Source organism: Branchiostoma lanceolatum, chromosome 4, assembly GCF_035083965.1.
Source record: "Branchiostoma lanceolatum isolate klBraLanc5 chromosome 4, klBraLanc5.hap2, whole genome shotgun sequence".
Classification (NCBI taxonomy): domain Eukaryota; kingdom Metazoa; phylum Chordata; class Leptocardii; order Amphioxiformes; family Branchiostomatidae; genus Branchiostoma; species Branchiostoma lanceolatum.
In genome coordinates this window covers 18,088,584-18,103,629 of record NC_089725.1, presented here as the reverse complement: position 1 = coordinate 18,103,629, position 15,046 = coordinate 18,088,584, and the positions used below count along the sequence as shown (strand labels likewise).

Below are 15,046 nucleotides of genomic sequence, written 5' to 3'. Positions count from 1 at the left end.
TAGAAGGTTTGTTGGTGGCACCAATATTCCAAGAAATCTAGCTTGAATGTACCTCACATTCGAATGACACATGTGATCTATCCCAAATTGATAAGAAAGTTTGCAATGTAGACATATCTTATAAAGCAGGATTTCTAAGCTAACAAAGTATATCAAGGGTGGGGGGGCTGTAGGTGGCATTAAGATTAACAGTTGAATCAAAATAAGGAGATGTTTACATCCCTACTTTTAGAATAGTTACTGGTTTTCACCATCTTAAGATCTGTAATCAACTGGAGCCTTTGATGCAAAGCCATGGTGGAAGGCACAGATGATGTTCCTTGTAACCAGCTAGTAATATTTGGTTCTATCAAACCAGGGAACGAGTATCAATTACACATCAGAGAGGTTGTAGGCTTTGGTCTGTTTAATCCTCCAACAGTTGTGAGAAAAAGATTAAGATGTAACATTCATTTGAACTACACCTAGTGTGACTCAAATATAATGATGTCAAGCAGCACCAAAAAGTGTCTTGAAGCCTTCATGTAGATCAATGTATAAGCAGTCTTGTGCCACATGATTGCATGCATAACACTAATGTCCACATTTTGCTTCTGGCATTTTTTGGTTGCAAACTTACATCAGACTTTGGGTCTTGCCATGCATGAGAGGAAGTTTGGGTCTCCTGATATTGTAGAAATTGGAAAAGTTACAACCACTGGTAATTCTAGATTCCTGCAAGGGAAGACCAGAAATATAACAGTGTCTGCGAGTGTAATAGCTGCCTTTCAGTGATGCAGCAAGGTTGAATTTCCCAAATGGGGCCAGGATTTCTATAATTGTGAGTTGTGTACCTGCCATCTGTAGGTCGTGTGACACACTAGAAAATGGTACATATTTCAACTTCTAAAGGCACAGAAATGAATAATACTTATCTCAAGTGGGCAGGAATATGTTCATGACCTCAACTTCATGCAAAAATAATTACTATGGTAATACTCTGGCACAGTCATTATAAAGATGCAGGTATTGGGCTGATACAAATGTACCAGTAGCACATGGTGTAGCGACCTCTACATTGGTGGGTGAGGAATGGGGACTGTCATGTCGCCTACCTGTGTGGAGCCAGATGGAAGCTTCCAACTGAAGAATTAAGCGATTTGTCAATGAAATAAGGTAGGCGTACTTCACATTAAAGTTCACAAGTCACCTTGTGCAGAGTTGTAACTTGTAAGTGAGCAGACCTGTACATGGATGTACAACATGTCAAAACAAGTGTAACATTATCAAATTATTTATGAATTTCCATGAAAATGGGCCATAGTAGATCTAGGGATTCATTTATTCTTGTATGATTTTGGAAAAAGGATATTTTTTGGTATGTAAAACATGAAAAGCCCTCAAAATGTTATTTTTGCAACTTAAATGGGATGAATTGAATTTTCACGGAAGGAATGAAATAAATAAGAATTTGATTTCAGTTGAAAACTAAAACGTCATCTGATGTGAATTTAAATCATCAACATTGGTACATCTGATTTGAAATTACCGCCCTTTTTGGCGGAAATGAAGGTCACGTGATAATGCCACGCCCACCGTCCCTTCGCGCAGCCGTTCTGCGCAGGGTAAAGATGGCGGCAAAGTTGAAAAGTCAGCGTCGCCTTCGTGTTGGAACCACCAGAAAATATTGAGCAGAATTGATTGCTCGGTCCAAAATTTCCTGAGGAAGATTTCTTCCCTTCCCAAGAGAGGCCGGGACATTGAAGGGGAGCGCCAGACTCGTAGAGGGTGTAGGTAGGATAGCTGTTTGCTCAGAAAATCGCTTCTCGGTCTCTAGCAGACGACGTTTTGTGTTTACAAACATGAGCTCCGTGGCGTACATTGTTTGGCACTTGCGAATGTCAGTGTGACTTGTAATACCATAGTTTATATTAGATTACATGACGTTAGGCCTGCTGAATTCTGTATCACAGCGAGGACGGTAGGGTCACAGAGCACAATAAAGAAGGATATGGGGACCGATAAGACTTGATTTGAGCTAGGAATAGTTAATGGTTAACGTTACACCAGCAAGATTTTGAACAACGGAGAGGGTCTCACTCTTAACCTTCATATGAGTAATGAAAGCAATATCAACGTTGTGATAATAACAGTTTTGTACTCATGAATTCACAAATAATGTTACGTAAATTATTGGATCTATGATTTTGTTATTTATCATTTCATAACCTCCAAATTCGAAGTTGGCTTTTGGCTAAGAGGCCACAACATGGAAGAACCCAAGATGCTACCACCTCATGCTCTGTTGGAAGCAGTAATGCAGGTAAGACAGTGAGATGAGGGTTAGCAGGTAACTTAGAGCCTCTCCCTAAGATGACAATGTAGGATTTTTTTAATATATGGTGCCATTTGCACTATGTTGGAGTACACTGTAGATTACACACCAACATGCTGCTACTGTACTCTAACATGGTTGCTGGGGAATCAAATTATGATAATTATGAGGTCAACAAAAAGCCTGTATTATCGGGGTATCGTTCTGGGTAAACTAGTGTGACTTCTCTTTTTCATGCACTAGTGTGATACTTGTTCGGGTATGTAATTTGAATTCCTTGAAATCAATCTGTCCTTAGGCCATATTGCTGGTCAATGTCCTGTCTGTTGATGAAACTTTATTCAAATTTTGTATCTTTCATCTTCAATACGTTCATTCCCATTCCATAGATGGTGGAACAAGTGATAATCATCAGAAAAGATCAACACCTCATGGCCAGGACAGACCAGTTGTCTGTGCAGGTGTTCCTACAGTCAGATGAAGTCAGTCACCAGGGGACAGACTTGATGTGGTTCATCATCAGAGGTACAAGGCCCCAGTGAATCTTTCTTCTCTCACAGCAGATCAACGTCTTTTTGGCATGGTGTAAAATAGGGCTCAATTTTTTCTAAGTTTGAAATTGAAAAGTTTTAACCTTTTAAAACTTAAAAGCATTCTAACTCTTTGAGTAAAAAGATTGGTCCTGTATGGTAACCATAAAGCATCAACTGTTTTATACAGTCTTCTACATTCCTAAGAAGATGTTAGAGTTCCTTGAAAACGGTATTTCAATTTCTTCCTACAGCTGCCATGACTGGATCCTGGATCAATCAGCTTCGTCTGAAGAATTTTGTGACAGGTAATCAAGACCAATAAATGTGTTTTCATGTCATCAAGATTTAACCAACTGGATAGCTTCCTGAAAGATAAAAAGTATAAAACCTTTATTAGAAAAACTCAGCAATCATTCAAATCATCTCTACAAAGAAAACGATGGTAGCTTAGAAATTCTAGGTTGCAGAGGAAGAATTCCTTTCTTCACTGACCTATCAAGCTGATGATTGTTCTTGGAGCCAGACAGATAGAGATCCCCTACAGAGGATAATCCATCTATGATGTTGGGATGAGGGTTGGAGTCAATTTAGTTACTAATAGTAATACCCTGATAGAACTTAGTTTTTATAGGAGGAGGACCCAGGGTCCTCCCAGTCTGTCTTTAATAATCTCTACATAGGAGAGTGTTATCTATGATACTATGTGATGTGTCCTTCAGACAAGCTCCACAGGGTGGTGGCCCACTCCCAGGCCTACAGTCCGGAGGAGTACTGTCTGTGGTCAGACCTGGTGGGTGAACAGGGAAGGACACGGCGATGTATCGCTACCCTGGGGGCTGGTCCTGACGACGTCTCTGTCAGGGAAATAATCAAGAAAGTGCCTTCAGGATGGCAGGGATTTTCTGTGCAGTTCAAGGTGCTTTAGAATTAGTGTGCATGCACCAACCTGCTGTTGTCCGTTTTGTCTCCTAGTCAACCTGGATGTTATCACACTTTTGGCTTTGTTTTTACAGAAAGGTAAATGCTTTTATGGTCATACATTAATATATGAAAATTGGCTGGCATAAAAAGTATCAAATCATACAATGGATCTAATCTCTTTCTAAAAGAAATTATATTCTGTGACTTTGAATGAAATGAATTTGTTCTATGCTTTTCTGTTTCTGTTAAATACCACCACATATAATTTGTCACTGCTACTGTTCCTTTATACAGGTTTTGTACAGTAGGATGAGCATGTTGTCCGAGTGCCAGGCCATCTCTGCCTCCTTACACAGGATCCACTTACTCAGTCCAGAGGTACCAACAGTATTTCACATTTGAATGCCATAAGTTTAGGATGAAAATGTTTGATAGCATTAAGTTATCTGAAATTTTACATGATTACACAATTGTACCCGTTACAACTACATGTAGCTGCATGATGACATTTACCGACAGGTTTTGCCCTTGCTAGAATCAAAACTGTGTTTTGACTTGTGCCGCAGATTTCTCTGGAGTACCAGCTTGGTTTGGATGAACAACAATCAACAGTGAAGTACCTGTAAGTATATGATAGCAAACTTATATCTTGTAAATACATGTAGTCATAATTGCATTTTATTATATCCAAATTTAATAAAGTGTTGTATAAGTAGATGACAAAAATATCAACGTTACTTTTAGGCCAAACAGAGGTAGTTTCAGGACATCCATTGGACAGAGAAAACTACTGACTGACATTGATCATTACCTCTGGTAAGTACATGTATACTACAAGTTCTATCTATCAACCTACTGTTGACTTAGATCACCACTCTTTGGAATGGAAGAGTGTATTTGTAGTTGTATTCAATCAAAACAAACCTATGTATGAAATGATGCTTTTGACTGTGAAAGAAAACATTATATATATCACACATGTACAATGATTATTGCCATTGCATAGAAGGAATGTACTGTATCACTTCAGATACACACAGAATATAGCTATGCCTTTCCTGTCCCTTATCTAGTCCTGCTGAGATCCCAGACTGGGAGAACAAGATCAGACCTCGGACAGGTTCCAGAGTGATGCTGAATCCTGTCAGGCTGTCTGACAGCACACAGGTCAGAGTTCAGCTGTGTGTGGCAGCAGCTGTCACCCCACCTGTGGACAGGACACACCTGTCTAACCACTGGTGCAAGTCTGTGCAGGTGGGTTCAACCTTCTCACAGTTGTGCCATACCAATTCAATTAGCCTGGAGTTCAGCCTTGTAAGCGTTGGCTCGCTCCCAATTTCGGCGTTGGGAACGGGCCAAAGCTTACAAGGCTGGACTCCAGGCTAATTAAATTGGTATGGAACATTGTATCCTGGACTCCAGGCTAAATTCAATCTCTTCAATTTGAAGTTTCCTTTTCCAGGAAAGTAAAGGATAGAACAACCTGAGGCATCAATTTCCTTGGCATGACTATTTTCCTTCCATGTCACTCCCTCCTTAGCTCTACACCTATGGCCCAGCAGGTGTTCCCTTGTTCTTACATGAGAAATGCCCCCTACCTGTGTCTCACCTGGTCAGGTGGGAGGACTATGGACTCAAGCTTACAGGGGAGCTGACTCACAGCAGACAAGAAGGTACTGAGGATTACAAGACCCCTGGTTAAACTCTCTTGGCCTATTTGCCTGTAAAGTTTCCTCAGAACTGGTAGATTAGATATGGTAACTTGTACCACCTTTTAGGTCTCATGACCAATTTTAGATTGCATAGAATACAACATAAAAAGAACACAGTTTTTCTAGCTGCTATTCTAGAGCCATTGTTTAAGTAAAATAAGTTTGCATTGTAATGTAAAGAAAACCATATATAGCTAGCCACCATAAGTCACTTATAAAAGCTCACGCTTTGATACATTTCTACACCTCCAGCCTGAGTAATACCTTGACGTGTATTTTGAATCTGTCCACTGTATATGTATTCAAAGGTGTTGCCTGGCCAGACTGTACCTTCCAACTGGAGACTGCCTCAGCAGCAACAGTGCCACAGAGTCAGCCTCAGCAGGGGCAGGGTGAGGGGCAGGGTCCGTCTCATGTGTTACAACTGTTCCTACTCCTGGAGCTGCCCAGCACATCAGTCCCCACCATCTCCCAGCAAATAGGTAAGACTGGTTTTTGGAGGTTAACCTTTAGTTAATGCATGTAATAGCAATCTTTGACATAGGGATTAGTTCTATGGGAGTTTGTGTATTACATGTACACATGTACTTGATTTGTGAACAAGATACACATAATGGTGAATGGATTTTGTGAATGGATTTTCATGAACGAAGCAACTATTTCTGTCATAAGAACTTCATTGTGTGTTTACAGATCTGTTGTCTGTACTGAGGAGAGAACTTGGTCAGCTGGGCTCAGATCAGAGGGTGAAGTTCTCCTGCGCAGCCCACAGTGCCCTGAACAAGGTGCTGAACAACCATGCTGACCAGAGAGAGGTAACCGTTATGTTGTGATTTTTAAAGACGCATCAAAACATTTGATCACTCCATGACAAAAACGTTTGCCAGAACATCTTTGTCCTTGGTGCTGAAATGATATTCATCTGTGGTTTTGAAGTATTACCTTATTCAATGTGTGTCTGTAGTCCATTAGAAGTGAAAGAACATTCATCAATCTGAGAAAAATATTTTTTGGCTCTTTCAGAAGCAAGTAGTTATGGAGAAGGCCATCCCCCACATTGCCGATGCTATGCAGACTGTCCTGCGGTACAGCACTGATGACAGCTTCAGGAATAGGTGCTTTGCTGCTGTCCAGGTACATGGAAGCTTTATCAACATCTTGTACTTACTTACTAGATTTCCTGCCTTTTTCCCTCCCTACACACTCTATTGTCCCATACAGCACAACAGGTGCTTTGCTGAATCTTAGGTAATCATTTTAGTTAGTTATATTTAGATAATTTACCAAGTGTGTTATACGGTATCCAGGTGGAGGACAGCAGAGGGCTGTCCACTGCTGTGTCTGCCAGACTCTGGGACATAGCTGCTGACAAGTACCAGGTCACTCCACCAGACAGTGTCAGAGACAGTCAGGTACACATGCTCAAAGTTTTGTCTCTGTCACTGTCCTTGAGAGAGTTGCATGACGAACCACTCCGCTTCTTTGCCATTAAGGACGAAAAGGGAGTGCAACTTCTAACAGATACAAACAACTAATCGTCAGGGAAACAAGCATTGTAACAGACAACTTTAAAAACTATCAGCAACATATCCAGGATACCAGTCTCTTCTAGCTCTCATAATACCTGATAATTGAGTTTTCATATTGTCTGAAAAATATATTTTTGTTGCAGTATTCTTATGTTTACAGATAAGTTACAGTCTGTAAAACTCTGGCTTTTGCAGGACATGTCAAGTGCATCAGCATCAGCTCCACTGCAGAACGCAACTACACCATCAGATACCCAACTACAAGAAGTTCCCAGAGTAGAAACCTGTACAGAACCCTCTAGTTCTGAACCTGTGTTGGATCCAGCCATGGAACTTCACTCTCAGATACTGGTACAAGCCAGGGCTTACATTAGCTCGACATTTCAATTTTCCAAACTGCTGTTGAAAAAATCTTACCATGTGACAATGTTTAAGAATGTCAGAAACATGAATCAGTAAGGGATATATAATGCGTCAATAGAAGTAGTTCTTTGACAGTACTTTTTCTGACTAGGATGAAGACTGGAGCAGCCCTGACTTCACTGAGTCTGTAGGAATTCTAGATGCTCTACCACTGGATAATCATCATGGTATGGAAGCAGCAGATACATGTGGTGATGGTGGAGGAACATCTTTCAACTCAGACAAGGTTAGTCTTTTCATATCTATCATCACTTTGAGTAGTTACTTCTGTTATATCAATATTTTGTTTTGTGAGCTTTAAAAATATGGCAAGGTGGATCCATTAATCAATCTAGCTAATTTGAAAGAGAGATATCATTTTAAAGAGAATGTTCCTTTATCCCCAGATTGATGCATCTACACTTGAAGATGACTGGTTCAGTCAAGTCATCCTGGATGGCGATCCCTGGGCTTAGGGAGGAACATCTTGGACTGTCTTTACTTTAGAATCTTCTAAGGGTATTCGTAAGTTTATGGAATCCTTTAAAGGTTATGATTTCTGAAGTACAATATCTATGAAGGTCATACAAAGTGGACTACAAATGTTTGTGGTTAATCAGACTATTTATTTGCACCATCAAATCAGATACATTTCTATGTACAGTCATATAAGTTATATGTACATATAAGTGATGGAAAGTCCCATCAACCTTAGTTGTTGATGTTTATAATAAATGTTCAAACAAATGCAGCATTGTGATTCTTTTACAATCTATACTGTCTTCAGGAAGACTTAATGTTCTTATGCCATTTAGTCCTAGTAACACTGTACCAGTTAAGAGGAAGACCAGATAAACGTTTGGAAAAGTATTGGTGAAGTTTTTCAGGTTAGTGTTAACAACTACTTGGTAGTTTGTGAAATTTTGTTTCTTTTGCCACTATCTTAGGTCGACTATCTAGTTTTTCCCTCTAAAGAGCAGTTTCTAGTTTTCTTAATTTTTTCTGTTTCTCCTTCCCAACGAAAGCCTTCATGTTTCATCCCATGCTGGTTTGAGTTCCGTTTAACACACCGTCTAGTGGAAACATTTCTATGCAGGCTGGCTACACAAACTACTAGTACTACAAGCACATTTCTCTCAAGGCATTGATAAAACTTTCTATATCATAATGGCAAGTATTGCAGAGGATATTGCTAAGAGTATGTTTCATTATATCAGTTGGTGCTGCTTTAAGAATAGGTCCATGTGGCAGTTAGTATGCAAGAACTGGTTAGGATTATACATATGTCTGTTAAAATTGTTAAAATGGAAAAACAATACAACCTGGTGAATATACTAACTAACAACCTGAGATCAAAATGACATGAACCCTCAAACAGTTTGCCATAAAACCAAAACCCCTGCTGACTTGCCATTGTGGTGCAAATCAATGGTGGTGCAAATTAATGTTGTTTGGATCTAGCTTTTAGTAGTAATACATCTAGTTTTTTTAGTGACTATGAGCTATCAGCACTGTGCTCTCATAACACTTCAACATGTTTACTAGATATTTGAGGCTACCATCCTTACAAAGTGGTATTGCACTATATTAAATGCAATGGTATTGCACATCAGTGTAGGAATACTAGGATGGTTGGAAAGTTGGTGCCAGGCCACGTGCTCAGGATGGTAGCTCTTACCACTGCTATGATGAAACATGAACATTGGTAGAGATGCCAGGTAGATTTTAAGTTTTGCTGATCACATGGCACACCCATGTAAGAAGTATTACTTAGTGATGGTTAGTAACTTGGTGCCAGACCCACGGCTTGTGTAATGATCCCGATCAGCCCTCCGAAGACGCAGCCCCAGACGATGATCCAGCCGAGATGCGGTCGGATGACGGCCTCCAGCAGAGATGTGACGCGCTGTTCCGTCAGCGTCTCCATGCGAGAGTTCATGTACTTCTCCATCTCTTTGCGCAGCTTGCTCACATCAATGACCTGAAAACAAGAGGCACTGATTCAGGCTCAAGATACCCACACAAAATGTTTGCCAGATTACAAAGGCTGCATTTGGTGGTAAACAATTTAGATTGCATTTTGTGGGATAAGACAAAAATGCTATGTACCTCCACCCATGATAATATTATTTGTGTTCAAGAATATATCATATCATATTTGAAAGTATAAAACATAGGTCCCACTAAACGTGCAATATAGCAGATTGTAGAAAAGAGAATTCTAAGCTCTGCATATCTAATAGTGAGCACTTGATAGTATGCTTTTGTTTAAAGGGTATAAGACACCAATGACATCAACATTAAGAATTTCCGGAAATTACATAAAACATAATACTATTGTATAATAACATAGAAATTTTCACAAAATATTCACACTTTGGATGTTATTGAACATCGAATCATGAAAACATCATACCTCTAGATTTTGATTCTTCCCACCAGGTAATTACATTAATCAGTGACTTGCCAGCTCATGACGTCACGAGATCATGGCAGCCGATTTGGAACTTTGCACAACGGCTCGGAAAGAACGTTATTTTCACAAGAAAACGAAATAGATATTGTTAAGTCCTTTAATTGAATATTATCACGATAATTAAGCACTGTATGCTCATCAAATAATGTTTTTCGCAAGCCGTTGTGTAAGGTCCCGAACCGGCTGCCGTCTTCCTTGTGACGTCATGAGCTGGCATTAGTCACTGATTAGTGTAATCACCTGGTGAGAAGATCAGATAATAATAAAGAGCTCGATCCATGGAAGTATGGTTTCTGATGGTTCAATGTTAGATAACATCAGAAGGGTGTGTATTTGTTTTAAACGTTTATATTCCTTCAATGATGCTAGTCCTATTTCAGATAATAAGACAATGTTGTATTTTGGTGTCTTATGCCCTTTAAGAAACAACTGTAAAGAGACCAGCCTGATATAATTGGAAGAAAGTGCACAAATCCTTTCTTCAGGTTTATCTCCATCACCATGGCAACCATTTCTGTATCTGGGTTGATGAGTTGGCAGCAACCTTATCTTCACCACACCTGTCACAGTAGGCTTTACAAGTATTAACTTGAATTGTGTCACACAAAGATACTATCATACCGGCATCTTCTTGGCAAAAATCAATACAATCCTAAATGGAAGGAATAGCTCATTCTAAGCTGCCCCTGAAAAATGTTTTCACTAGGATTTTTTCAAAATGTAAAACTTGTCAGAAAAAACATTCTTGCATTGATTATTCGATAGAGAACAGCATACAACTTATATTGCCTGACTAAATCACACTCCTTACTTCCTGCCTGACAGGGCCAATAGCATGTCAATTTTCATTCTCTGGCAGGGAGTGATTGTGCAACACAGGCTAACAAAGAAGTTTTCAAAGAGCAATCTCTTTCTTATATACCAGCTGTTCACCTGAATTTGGTATGTGCTTTGAAACAAGTTAAGAAGAGAAAACAAGTTGAGAAAAGGTTCAACATAAATATCCAATATAGGCCTTACCTGCATGGGATCACTGAGTGTTTCCTTGATCATGGGAGCCAGATCTTCTCCGAATCCCTGCAGGAAGGGTTTGATCATGGGTTTGAGGGACTTCGGGTCCACGCCCATCTTCAGGATGAGCTGTCCTTCAGGAGTGGTGCCCAGAGATGACAGCTTCTCATCTGTCACAACATTCAACAGTAACTAAGAACACAAACCTCCACCAAGGCAGCATAGTTTCCCTGTACCTTACTCCCTACTTCTCCTCTTTGTAGTGGGACTAGTAACATGCTAATGCAATGTAGTTTGTTTTCAAAGAAGTGAAGTACTAAGGGTTTGCTCCATATTATGGGAAATTTATGTGATCAATGCATGGTTGAAATATTTGAATATCTGTTCTTCCCAATACAATGCAGTGGATTGGAACTCCATGTCTTAACTACAGCAGAAGCCTTTTTATTGAACAGTTCACACTGTTCAGTCATGCTGGACATGTAATCTGTACTGCCTGCCTGTGAAGTATGCTTTAATGCAGAAGGGATACTAAGTGTAACAGTTGACTAACGCTGTACACACCAATGAGCCGGTCCACCGTCTTGGAGTGGACAATCTCCCCGACCTTGGCCTTCATGTCGACATTGTTGGCGACCTCCATGAGTTTGTGGGACAGGTACTTCTCCAGAAACTCCTCGTCAAAAAACATCTCCATAATCACCTCCTTCACCTTTGCACGGATCTCACGGTAACGGTTCGGAATCACACTGGAATGAAAGAAGAATTGAAAGAAAAACTCATTCGTCTTTTTTTTTTAATTTTGGTGCAAGGATGAATATGGTGTGCAGAAAGGTACTAAAAGCTTTTCCGTGTTCTCTATCAATCTGCATTTCCTGTCAGCTTCCTTGTGAGAGCTGAATTTTTGTAATGGTGAAAATTTCCAAATCGCATTCCCTTACGATTTTCTGGTCCATTATCAGTAGTGGTGAATCAATAATAATTTTGCCCTCTGTGCCATGATGGCAACAATAAGGTAAACATGCAATGATAGAATATTCAGTTATTTCATTTCAGCTTTATTACAACAAGGTGCATGTAAGTGGACATGGAAACAGGAGATTTCCTTTGTGTGTCCAAGGCCTCCTTGGTGTGTCCAAGGCCTCCTTGGTGTATCCCAGTCCAAATTAAAACAACAACAGATGATAAATGATAATAAACAAGACTTAATTATTGGAATCTACAAAAAGAATTACATGAGGTAAACAGAAATAGGAATACATTCCCCAAACACATTGTCAATAGCAATTTTATTTTTTTCCTTCTTGCTACATTTGGCCCATAGCAACAAATGCAAGAGAGTAAGATAAAAATAGAAACCAACATTAGTGAAATTAAAAGTAATATTGTTAAAATGACATCTCAGTTGAAATTAATCAAATGACTCAATAAGTAGATCTATACAGTATAAGAATGCAAAGTAATGCTAAAATGAAATGAAAATCAACATCATTATTGTCTCAAATTTATCAATTCGGCAGTAAAACACAATATTCTAAGAACATACATCATTATCAAAATAAATGGCTCAAAAGACTTTATTCCTGTTGTCAGCAATATGGGCACAGGATTCATTATAGAGCTTTTTGCATGCCAATCTGTTTATACTTTTTCTCTGCAACCTCGTTTTCTGCAAATTGCATGTTGTAGTTGGGTGTTTGAATACCTGATTAAGATAACAGTCCTACATTTGTTGATTTAAATGATTGTATTATTTGATTCTGTTGAAACAGAAAAATGCAAATCAATAACAAAGATATACATATATACTTAGTAGTCTAAAGAAATATGTACTTAGTAGTCTAAAGAAATCAACATCATTATAGCTATTAGTCTAAAATCTATAAAGCAATCAGAATAACAAAATAAATCAAACAAAAAATAGAATATGTTGAAAATACAAATCAGTACAAAGATTAAAATTAAAAACATCATGGGTTATACTTGCTACTTATCAAGTTTGCATGACTTAAACTAAATAGTGCACAATATACATTATCAGAGAACACAGGTTTAAAACAGAAGTATGACAATTAATCAATAGCTAATTACTATGCCTCCACAAATAGTAGAAATCAAACAAGTAGGGAGAATAATTTGCTAGAGAAGTTAGCCAACTATAGAAGTACAACTGCAAGACGCAGTCTGCTTTATTTTTCCAACATCTATTACTTCGGTCAAGCCAAAGGCCAAAGCTGTACGAATACAGCTGAATACAAGGCCCTGACCATTAGCCTGGAGTTCAGCCTTGTTAGCTTTGGCCCTCTAGGCTAGTGGACCTTGGGCGGCGGGCCAAAGCTAACAAGGCTGGACTGGAGGCTACCTGACCATACCTACCCGCTCCCATACACTCCTGGGATCTTGGTGAACAGCATGACCACTGCCAACCAGTTGGTGAAGCCACCTGCGAACCCAAATAGCCCTCCGGACAGGAAGTAGCTGACCACCTGTCTCCCCGACACATCCTGGACCAGCAGGAACAGTGTGAGGGCAACGGTCGTCATAGCAAAGGTGACGATCAAACTGATGTTGCCCTTATCGCGGACAAAGTTTGATATCCGCTGTGTGAAGTTGAGCTTCTGGGTGGAATCCGGTACATGGATTTGGACCTCAGACTCTTGGACCGGTCGGTGTGGCATGGTGATGGGTTCTAGACTGGCTGGTGGGTGAAAGGTAAGATGGTTAGAGGTAGGAAATAAAAATAATCTGTCACAATTATCATGCATACAGTAAATTTTCAACAGCATGATAAAAATTTGCTCTCTAAATGTGATGTTTTTGCCCATTAGATAGTTCAATGTTAAAAGTTGTGTGGCGTCGTGTGGCGCAACTGTAGAGCACGCGGCTGTCAAACAATGGGTCCCGGGATCTAATCCCAGATGTGCCCAGAGACATGTCCGAACTTGCGCCCCGACGTTGTGCCCTTGGGAAAGGCACTTAACACGACTTTCCTCACTTCACTCAGGTGTAGATGAGTACCTAGCTCATCTAGGGTTAGGGACGTCCCTCGGATAGGACGTTAAATGGAGGTCCCGTGTTTGGGGAGAGCCACACCCCGCGCACGTTAAAGAACCCGCCACACCTTTCGAAAAAGAGTAGGGGCATGCCCCGGTGTGCGATGGTCCAAATCTTAAAGTCCGGTCTGGGATGACATCTTGAAAAGGTGATAGTTCACCTGTTATGTCAATCCTTCCACAAAAATGTGGTAAATCAAAATAAATAAATAAATAAATAAATAAATAAATAAATTTAATTTGTTTGAACAAGGAGGTTTAATCTTGATTAAACCTCCTTGGTTTGAAATACAATATTAATCCTGACAATGTGAATCACCACAAGAAGATAACGTTATGTTTTATTCCTGAAAGTACGTTTTATAAAAAAGGAACAAGATATTGCTGAATAAGTTGCGACAGATTTGCAAAACCACTCTATATCCTTGCTTCAATTCGGCAACAAAACTGGATACAACTTCAACGCTGCCCTCATGACCCGGTCATTCCCGGGATTTCCAGTGATAAGTGCACATTGTTCGCCATGGAATGGATGATGACCACACATGCATCGTTTAACGCCTTGATAACCGATGCAAATTGTTGTTATGACTCTAAAATGATAGCTCCACCGACCTAACACCGACCTACAATATTGCCGATGGCGATTCCAGAACTGGTGCCAATCTAGAAATTTGAAGAAACCTCTTTAGTAGGCATACAAAATTGTCCTTCTGTTCGGACGCCTCCCGAATCTTCAAAAAACGAATGCTGAACTCACCTATTCCCGATCGTCTATGTTACTGAAACGTTGCTGTTTGATGATGGATTGAATACATATTCGTATCTACAAGAAAAATGCCTGATTTTGCAATGAAAAATGTTGGTGTTGTCCTGTCATAGTAATAAAAACGATCTGCTTCCCCGCTTGCCTTCCCTGCTTGCCTCCTGCTTCTGATCCAGTTTTCAACGATTGCTTCAGCCTCCTAGCGATCGTAAGTTTTATTGCAGCCGATTTCCTGCAATTTTTATTTGAATCGCTAAACGTCGTTGTGAACACGTCGTTGACTGTGATAAATGACCTCACTATGCTACAGTAGTTTGGGAAGTTGTTGT

At 39.8% G+C, this 15,046-nt stretch overlaps 2 protein-coding genes across 4 annotated transcripts; one reads left to right on the top strand and one right to left on the bottom strand.

The window, feature by feature from the left end:
- The first annotated feature begins 76 nt into the window (after nt 1–76).
- Nucleotides 77–7,930, top strand: LOC136433061 (type 2 DNA topoisomerase 6 subunit B-like). Of its 2 annotated transcripts, none has more exons than XM_066424848.1 (17): nt 77–1,155; nt 2,223–2,302; nt 2,704–2,839; nt 3,099–3,152; nt 3,567–3,763; nt 4,063–4,146; nt 4,335–4,390; nt 4,513–4,584; nt 4,842–5,022; nt 5,309–5,441; nt 5,789–5,962; nt 6,174–6,295; nt 6,504–6,614; nt 6,788–6,892; nt 7,205–7,360; nt 7,524–7,658; nt 7,819–7,930. In XM_066424848.1, the coding sequence occupies exons 2-17, from the start codon at nt 2,249–2,251 to the stop codon at nt 7,885–7,887; spliced, it is 1,839 nt and encodes a 612-aa protein (XP_066280945.1). In that variant the 5' UTR covers nt 77–1,155; nt 2,223–2,248; the 3' UTR covers nt 7,888–7,930. The 2 variants fall into 2 exon arrangements, with proteins under 2 accessions (XP_066280945.1, XP_066280944.1); XM_066424847.1 differs by having other exon boundaries at nt 77–1,773.
- An 86-nt stretch (nt 7,931–8,016) lies between these two features.
- Nucleotides 8,017–14,874, bottom strand: LOC136433064 (uncharacterized). Of its 2 annotated transcripts, none has more exons than XM_066424855.1 (5): nt 14,712–14,874; nt 13,275–13,587; nt 11,463–11,647; nt 10,908–11,068; nt 8,017–9,392 (listed from the first exon to the last, which is right to left on the bottom strand). In XM_066424855.1, the coding sequence occupies exons 2-5, from the start codon at nt 13,574–13,576 to the stop codon at nt 9,192–9,194; spliced, it is 849 nt and encodes a 282-aa protein (XP_066280952.1). In that variant the 5' UTR covers nt 13,577–13,587; nt 14,712–14,874; the 3' UTR covers nt 8,017–9,191. The 2 variants fall into 2 exon arrangements, with proteins under 2 accessions (XP_066280952.1, XP_066280951.1); XM_066424854.1 differs by having other exon boundaries at nt 13,275–13,596; nt 14,712–14,873.
- Nucleotides 14,875–15,046: the final 172 nt, after the last annotated feature.